This window comes from Cornus florida, unplaced genomic scaffold (assembly GCF_030987335.1).
Source record: "Cornus florida cultivar Cherokee Brave unplaced genomic scaffold, ASM3098733v1 CherokeeBrave_3.0.0_Hap2_Chr05, whole genome shotgun sequence".
Classification (NCBI taxonomy): Eukaryota; Viridiplantae; Streptophyta; class Magnoliopsida; order Cornales; family Cornaceae; genus Cornus; species Cornus florida.
This window is the reverse complement of record NW_026775575.1, coordinates 19,384,902-19,394,094: the sequence shown is the minus strand read 5'-3', so window position 1 is coordinate 19,394,094 and position 9,193 is coordinate 19,384,902. Positions and strand designations below refer to the sequence as shown.

The 9,193-nt window shown below is 32.3% G+C and overlaps 1 protein-coding gene across 3 annotated transcripts; it reads right to left on the bottom strand.

Annotated features, from left to right (window-relative positions):
- Window positions 1-776: 776 nt before the first annotated feature.
- On the bottom strand, window positions 777-8,617 carry LOC132306165 (disease resistance protein RUN1-like). Of its 3 annotated transcripts, none has more exons than XM_059803431.1 (7): window positions 7,870-8,617; window positions 6,451-7,531; window positions 6,026-6,295; window positions 5,767-5,901; window positions 2,475-3,455; window positions 1,652-2,309; window positions 777-1,070 (listed from the first exon to the last, which is right to left on the bottom strand). In XM_059803431.1, exons 1-6 carry the CDS (start codon window positions 8,394-8,396, stop codon window positions 1,725-1,727), a joined length of 3,579 nt encoding a protein of 1,192 aa, XP_059659414.1. In that variant the 5' UTR covers window positions 8,397-8,617; the 3' UTR covers window positions 777-1,070; window positions 1,652-1,724. The 3 variants fall into 3 exon arrangements, with proteins under 3 accessions (XP_059659414.1, XP_059659415.1, XP_059659416.1); XM_059803432.1 differs by having other exon boundaries at window positions 2,475-3,452; XM_059803433.1 differs by lacking the exon at window positions 2,475-3,455 and having other exon boundaries at window positions 7,870-8,616.
- Window positions 8,618-9,193: the final 576 nt, after the last annotated feature.

Genomic DNA, 9,193 nt, shown 5'->3' with positions numbered 1-9,193 from the left:
GTTTGGTTCTGGTAACAAAGGATAGGAGTACTCAATTGTAAATATGGATTTGACTAGACACGTTGACCAACCGTTCAAGCACGGGCTCTGAATATATTTGGACTTTAAGAGACTAATTAACTCAATTAGTTATAATTGTAAATAAAAAAGACAGTCTTAGCAACAGATGTGAGGTGGTGTGTTCTGACTCTATCTATCATTTTCTAAATATGTTTGTTCTTTACCAATATTGACAAAATTTTAAATTGTGTGAAATTCTAATCAAACAAATATTCTAACAATAATCATATTTACTTACTTGAAAGGTTCATCTAGTAATCTGAATTGATTAAGTATATGGTTATTCCAACTCCTATTTGTTGCATAACACTGAATTCAATAATTCATCCAATAATCCAAGTGTTAAAAGAAGGTTCCTTAAAAAAATTTAATGTACATCTTCGCTTAGGAACACGATTCAAAAATTTAATGTACCTTTGGCAACTCCTATTAATCAAAACACGATTCAAAGTTTGGTAAAAGAAATTTTATGACCTGTGGAGGCAGAGGAACTTATGTCAATATATAAATCTTGCATTGAGTTGTATTGCCCATCAAATGACCAACAAACCTTTAAAGGCCAAAGAAACATTAGAATTGATACAAGTGACGTTATAACTATTCCAGCAAGAGGAGACTATGAGTATTTAGCATATTTACTTGTGAAGACGACTATATTTACCTAATGCATCATGAATTTGAAACATTTGAGAAATTCAATGAGTTTCAGGTTGAAGTGGAGAATAAATTAGGTAAACTTATTAAAACTATTCAATCTTTTTGAGATGATGGCACAATTCATATCTCATGCCAAAAACAAAGTTTCTAAATAAAACAAACCGTGTTCAACTAATATAAAACTTTCAATATCGGTTATCAACAAAACCGGGTACAAGACATATGAATAAATTTGAAAAACTTAGCCATTAGGCAGCTAGCATCCTTCTTTTTCCATCTTCATTGTCTTCTTATTTGGAACATCTCGTCTTATACCAACCTAAACAAGTCCTTCACTCTTCTCCCAATGCTTTCTGATTAGTAAAACCAAAGCAAGAAAGAAACAATCTTTAATTTTTCAATATAACAAGGACATCCAATAATCTTTAATTTTAAAAAGAAAAAATCTAGAGGAACCGAAATCCAATCTTTTTTCTTTTATCCTAGTATTTATTATGAGTTCAGTCAATTTGGGTGTAATTCAAAATTGTAAACCCATTGTTTGAGCCCCACAAACACAATCACATGAAATCTAATATTGAAAAAATCATCAACGCTAAATTTCAGATTAGTAAGAGAAAATTAAAATGATAAAATATTCAAGGAAAGGAAGGAAAAAAACATACCAATACACACGCATTCATACATTTATAAGTATGTAGATTGGTTTGAATGTCTAGATGGCTAATAAAACAATAGTAGATGTAGATTGTTTTTAAAATCGGTGAGAGGGGAATAAATTTTGATTTAAAAAAAATATATAAAGAAGAAGGTAGGGGAACCATTTTATAAATTTATAATTAAGGGATGAGACCAAATCTCAAACACGTGTTTGGAATAGATAATAACATTTGAAACTTTCCATCTCTATTTGTGAGCGTGTGGGAGAGAGTACCTCAAAATCCTGAATGTTGTTTAAGATTGATCATTCATCATTATCTCAATCTTCTTCGACATCATCTTCATCTTCATATATTTTTTTTTTTTTTGAATGCCCACTTGGGGGGGCGAGAGCCCCCTGCCCACTCGAATGGCCACTTGGGGGAGTCGAATGCCCACTTGGGGGAGAGAGAGTGTGGACCTCTGAATCCGGTATGCTGTGTAGCTTCCATTTTTAGATGAATACCCAACTTTTTCACCTTCAAAAATGGTGTTTCAATTGAAGCCCGAATGTAACACCCATCATAATTGCATTTTCGATCATCTTTAGGAAGTTTGTTAAGTGATTCATAAAAGAGCATCATGTGATCTGACCTGATTCTATGTACCCAATCACCTATCCGAACTCTTTCACTGTTACCATTAAGTTGGAGAGAAATATACCTAGTACGTTCGTCATATGCTTCCGAAAACATAATGTTATCCTTCAGGGAGACATTTTGATTGCTTCCGAAAACGGCGCAAACATAAACTCCTTTGAGGTAATGGAAAGAATTTGGATCAATGCTCAAACACACCACCGGAGTAGTCATGCCTTCCTCACTACCACTCTCATATGTATGGCTGAACCAACTTGGAATCTCACTTCCTGGAACAACGATTTCACTAATTCCCTGTACCATAATATAAAAAGCATAACAATTAATGATTCACTTGTGTGAGAAAGAGGGGTATGTATATATTTGGGGGTTAATTTTGAAAGTCTACGCACACAGAGAGAGGGGGAGAGTGATACGATGCATACACAAATATATATATATATATAGTTATATGGGTACCTGAAGTTCACTTTCTGAATTGTATATATTTGGCTTCTTGTTACCATCATTCACAATCAATTTGTGGCACTCACCAAAATTCAAAATTTGGCCATGAAATCTGAATTCACATTTTGGAATCGAACACCGTTCTAATGATGAGCAACCTTCTGCAGAAAGTTCTATTATAGATGATTGAAGCGAGTCCAATGTTTGGAGGCTTAAGCAACCTTCTGCAGAAAGCTTCATTATAGATGACGGAAGCGAGTCCAATTTTTGGAGGCTTAAGCAACCATCCAAAGTAAGATAATAAAGGTTTGTAAGTTGTGTGAAGCTTGCTGGTAAGCTAGCAAATTTGTTCCTCCTTAGATCTAACTTGTGTAACGAGTGAGGAAGATTGAGAATGGATTCTTCATCTAAATTGCAGTTATCACACCCCAAGACTTGAAGGTGAGTCAACTGTGCAAAGGATGATGGAAACTTTTTTATATCAATTCCACTCAATTGAAGACTCCCCAAACACTTCATTTCACCAATAATGCTTGGCAAACTCCCAAGCCCTTTGAGATATTCAACTGATTGAGGTATATTGTCGGCCAATCTTTCAAGCATTTCGCACTTTCCCATATATAATGTGCGAAGCCCTTTGAGATGTTTAGCTACCGATGGAGATAATTCTATTATTGCAGTACCACTTAAGTTAAGATAGTATAAACATTCCATATCTCCTTGAATTTCTGGAAACTTCTCAAGTTTTGAGCACGAACTAAGATCAATGCTTTTGACAGATTTCAAATGAATTCTTGTTGCGAGACTCTTCAGATTTTTACACTCGCGAAAATTCAACTCAACAAGTCTCTCGTGAAATTTAATGGACGGATGAACCTCAGCCAGACTTATACAATCCTCAAAATCCAATTCCTCCAAACATGGCAGCACAGACAAATTAGGTGTCTTCTTCAAATTTTGACAGTAGCTAAGATCAATGACTTTTAAAGACTGCTAAAATAAACAATTAAATGATGAAAGAAATCAGTTTCAATCAACAAATAAATGATGAAAATACAACAAAAGATGAAACGTGTGTAAAGAAACAGCGTGACCATTAGCTTTTAATCTCATTAAAAATCAGACAGTGAACACACAAGAGAACTAGATAGTAAAAGGTGGAGGATTTGAGTCCAGAGTATGGTTACAGTGAGTATGAGATTTTTTTTTTTTTCCCCAATAATTAAAGGGTAGGTGAATTTGTTGCCAAGGTAAATAAAAAATTAAAAGTAGTTAATTGCAAATGGCATTCACCGAGGTCCATTTGGTTAGAACTAACAGTGAAAACAAAAATACACAAGAAAAAGAAACATTTATAAGCAACTGAAAAAGAAAAACCAACAATTCGAGAACCCAGTTGTCGAAAACAAGAACAGAATACAATGAAACATCCGCCAAATAAAATAATCAAACAACCAAACTTCAACAACTCTACGACACCAGATTTAAGATCAATCTGCACGAAATCAACATCTAAACCCCAACTGTTCAGCAAAATCTTGCAAGAAAAATAATATTTTCAACGTCCATTTGATTAGTGTGAATTTTTTTTTATTTTTTATTTATTTATTTTTTTATATATATAAAAAATTATGAGAAATAACCATTTCATAGATTTTTTTCTTCAGAAATTCAAGCTACCATTTCATAATTCAAAATACATGAAACTCAAAATAAACCAAATTTTGCAAAGATATTAGAAAAAAATGGACAATAATTGCAAGAAAATTTTCAGAATTATTCATATACATATGGAGCACAATATATAAAAAATTTAGCCTTAATAAAGATCGATTTCATGAGAAATCATATTTTCCGTCAAAGTATTTTCATTCTTTTATAGCCTCACCATTTAAAAAAAAAATCAAAATGAATAATTCTGAATTTTTTTTTTACAAATAACCCAAGTATTTTTTAAAAATATATTAAGATTGTTGTAATAAATTTTTAGATTGTCTATTTCTATCTGGTTATGAAGTTTTGTTAAACAAATCTTATATTTCTGGAATTCTTGTTTTATAAATATATTATTCGCACTATTTGGATGCACTATTTGTGAGATATAAATTTTTGAAGTTCGAAAAAATTAAGATTTAAATAAAAGGACATTGTGGTCCAAATATTAACTCTTTTACACTCTCAGATAGTTGAGGGGATTCCTTTGTTACAAAAATTAGACAAGGGAGATTTGTTAGAAAATGCTATAAGTCGAGGGAGGTTCTTTGATAAAAATTTAGACAAGAGGGTTTACTGAAAAAAAGGTTACAAGTCGAGAGGGGATTTTCTGTACTTGTACTACAATGAATTGACATAGTATTTAATCTAAATCTATTATGCCATTTTAATATTATTATTAATTTTATTTTTAATAGTAAAAGCTGATTTTTTTTTTTTTGAAAGGTAAGCAAAAGGTGAATTTGAAGATGTTAACTTATGATGAATATGTTTAATAATGGTTTCCAGAGTTAAAATTATAAAACTCCCTTTTTACTATTAAAACTATGTATAAAAAGACTCATTTGTTTAATAATAGTGATTGATAACTATTATTATTATTATTATTATTATTATTATTATTATTATTTATTTATTTATTTATTTATTTCGAGAGTTGAAATCACAAAACTCCCCAAACTAACAAATCTCATTACCCTTCTTTCCAGAGTTAAATTTATAAAACTCCCCAAAAACTATGTATAAAATAAAAGGCTCATTTGTTTAGTGATTGATAACTGTTATTATTATTATTATTTCTTTGGGGAGTTAAAATCACAAAATTCTCCCAACTAACAATTCTAGTTACCCTTAAACTGGCTAATAAAATTACAAAATTAATCTTACTATTTAATATTAAATTAAATACTTATAATTATTATTTTAAAATTACACATTTAACCTTTGTGGGTTCATTGCAATTAAAAGATTCCAGTTGGCAGTGACACCACTCATCGCCTACGGGTGAACGTGTGTATGTGTTATATACACACACAAACACACATATCATACCATTACAACTCCAATAATTAATTTAAAAGAAACACCCATATCCATAAACAAATGTATAGAGGGGAGAGAGAGGTACCAGAATTTTCACAGAATTTTCGTAATATATATAAAAAAGAAACACCCATATCCATAAACACCCATATTACGAAATTCTTTGAAAATTCCCCTCTATACATATGTTTATGGATATGGGTGTTTCTTTTAAATTAATTATTATATATATAATAGAAGCATAATGCACTTGAAATAATAACATTACCTTCCCGGCCTCAAATTCAACCTCAACCAAATTTGTACAACCTCTAAGATACAATTTCTCCAAAATGGGGCACGCCGGAAAATTAGGATTTACCAAATTTTCGCAGCCGCTGAAATTAAGGACTTTTACCATAAACTGTTAAAAAAATTATAAAAATTAAAATTAGTTAACTTCAATTGTGTGAATAAAATCATTTTTTTCAAAAATCGAGAAAATTTCAACATAAAGGATAACATGCTGAGTAAAATAATCATCTTACTATTGTATTCATGGAAATTCCTTTGATCAGGCTATTAGGTAAATGGAGCGAAACAGGTTTTTTTGGATGAAAATTGTGTGGCAAATATTCATGGGGATAGCCTTCCCAATCAAGATACCTCAACTCATTTGAAAGATATGTAAGACATCCATCAAGCTGCACGCCATTGATTTTGAGTAGTCTTAGCTTCCTCATCTTTGTGAAGGCATCAGCTCTTACATGCAACTCTCCATTCATGGGCAGCATAATAGCTTCAATATTTTCTGTCACCTATCAACCAAGACATAAAAACCTAACTAAAATTATATTTACTTCAAAGAAGACTTGGTGGACAATACAATACGTCCAAGAAACTTTCTTTTTTTGCACATCTTGGGCATGGAAAGAAACTAACACATATATATATATATATGTTTAACACATACCGTATTTTGAGTGAGTACTTCATGGATGTCCTCATAAGACCATAATCTGCTGCGCCTTCCGGGATTTTCAGATTCTTGACCAACAATTTCTCGACCCATATCTTGTATCAAGTCATGCATTGACAGCTTGTTGCCTTTTGATATATTAATGAGGCACCTCTCACTAAGTACTTTTATCTCAATCATTGCCGATTCATCCATTTTATAAAAATTCATGACATATTCCTCATCGCGTCCTTTGAAGAAACAGGCAATATCAAGAAAAATTTTCTTCTCTTCCTTAGTAAGGCCTTCGTAACTTATCCTTAAAACATCATGAATTTTTTTGGGAGGGTTGGCCTTCAACCTATTTAATATAGATAACCACTCATCTTTGCTTCTTTTATGTAAATGGGAACCCAAAACTTCGAGAGCAAGTGGAAGGCCATTTGCATAATCCTTCGCACGGTGTGAAAGTTCTTCATAATCATTTTCAGGCTTCTCTTGCTTGAATGCATGCCAACTAAAAAGTTGTAATGCTTCACTGCCATCTAATAACTCCATGTCGTATATCTTAACACTGTACGTATCCAACAATCTTTTATTTCTAGTTGTTATGATGATCCTACTACCACTGCCAAGCCATTCAGGTCCTACTGCAACTAAGTACTTCAATGTATGTTCATCATCTACATCATCAAGTACTAGAAGAAGCCTTTTGTTACAAAGTCTATTCTCTATCACCTTGATTCCCCTATCAGGATCTGATATTGTTATAGTATCATCCTTTAGGACCTCTTTGAGAAGATCACTTTGTAATTTAGCTAGACCACCATCCTTTGTTGACTCTTCTCTCACGTTTTTAAGAAAACAACTCCGGTCAAATTTTTGTGATACACAGTTAAAAATAGCTTTGGCAAGGGTTGTTTTGCCTGCTCCTCCAATTCCACAAATTCCAAGAAAGAGTTGATCCTCACCGAGCAACTTGATTATTTTCTCCACACGCTCTTTGATACCCACTTCATAATCAGCAACATGAAATGGTTTAGGCAATTTTTTTGAAATCTCTTGAACAATTATTTTGATAAACTTGCCTTCGTTCCTATGAAGTAGAAATTAAGCACATAAAATCAAAATCTAGAACAGAATATATATATATATATATGTGCTGACATTCATTTGATAGTCTAACAAAAAAATAAGAGTGAGTGAACTTGTTAGTAACAAAAAACAGATTAACACAATTAAATATGAAGTTTGCCACCAAATAATGGCAGTCTAATTTAGTTATGAGACTGTACTGGCACTAGGAATGTTAATATTTTCATTGTTCAAATAAAACAATAATACACTGATATATTCATTGAACTAATAAGCTACTAGTAAACTGATGAAGCAGAACATATATATATATATATATATATATATATAGTTATTTACCCATCTGCTGCATCTTGTAAATCCAAGCCGCATAGATTTGCTGCTTCCTTCAAAGCTTTCCTTCGTCTCTCCACCCTTTCCATCTCTCTAGGACGGAACATATATATAAATGCTTCTGCAAAACCTTCAAAGCAGAATATGTATCTAAATGCTTCCGCAAAACTCCTCTTCTGGTTCCGAACTTGCGCCGGTTTCACATCGTAGAAGATGGGCAGCACTATCTGTCCCTTGGTCCTCCTGCATTCAAGGATCTCCACCAGTTCATCCACGCACCATAATGAATTAGCGTAGTTTTTGGAGAAGACGATCACAGCAATTCTTGATTCATTAATATATTTGATGAGCTCTGGAGATATGGATTTTCCTTGCTCAAGCCTTTCGTCATCTTTGAAGGTCCTGATTCCTCTGTCACACAGAGCGGCGTAGAGATGGGCCACAAAGGTTTTGCGAGTGTCTGGGCCTCTAAAACTTAAGAACACATCATATTCAGATCCAGGCACTGATGAAGATGATAAAGAAGAAGCCATAGGATTTTTGCTAAATTGTGTGCCAAATTACTCGGAGCTAGTGATCTAGATAGCAATTAGTATATATATCTAGAGTCTGCATATATATATTATAGTAGATCTTGTACATATATCTAAAAAGAGGAATTTGCTTGTGACTTTCCATCGCCTCCCACATTCCCACTTTACGCGTATACATAAAGATGAGGAATTTGCTTGTGACTTTCCACGCAGCTTCCTATCTCTCTTTTATGGCAGTGACTTTGAACTCAATGGACCCATAACATAATAATGTGCAAAGCAATTTCCTGCTTCCATCTGTGGCCATCAGGGAATGCGCGTTTTAATTGAACACAATGAGTTGGTTGGTGGGGGTGCCGCAAGTTACTTATCAGGTAATTGCAAAAGTAAAGAAATAGATACTAGTAAATATATATGACGACGAAAATAATTCAAATTTTATTATAAAAATTTATATAAAAATAGATTCAATCAAATTTGTACTTATTTTGGGACTGACCTTTTTGAATGGTGCCCTTAAGAAGCATCTTTCTAACATTAATGGTTGCTTGGATTAAAATTTATTTATTTTTATAATTTTTTCATTATATTATAATTACTGATTAATTATTTAGTATGCTTATTTCATTTTGCTTTATATTTGACTAAATGCACAACAATTATCTTGAATTTCTTATATTATTTTTAAATTGTGCATGGGATGGATGACAATTTATTTAGCTTTTTTTAAAAAAATTAAAAAGAAAATTGTTTATAATTGATATGAAATTGTGACATATAAAGAGTTGGTAAAACAT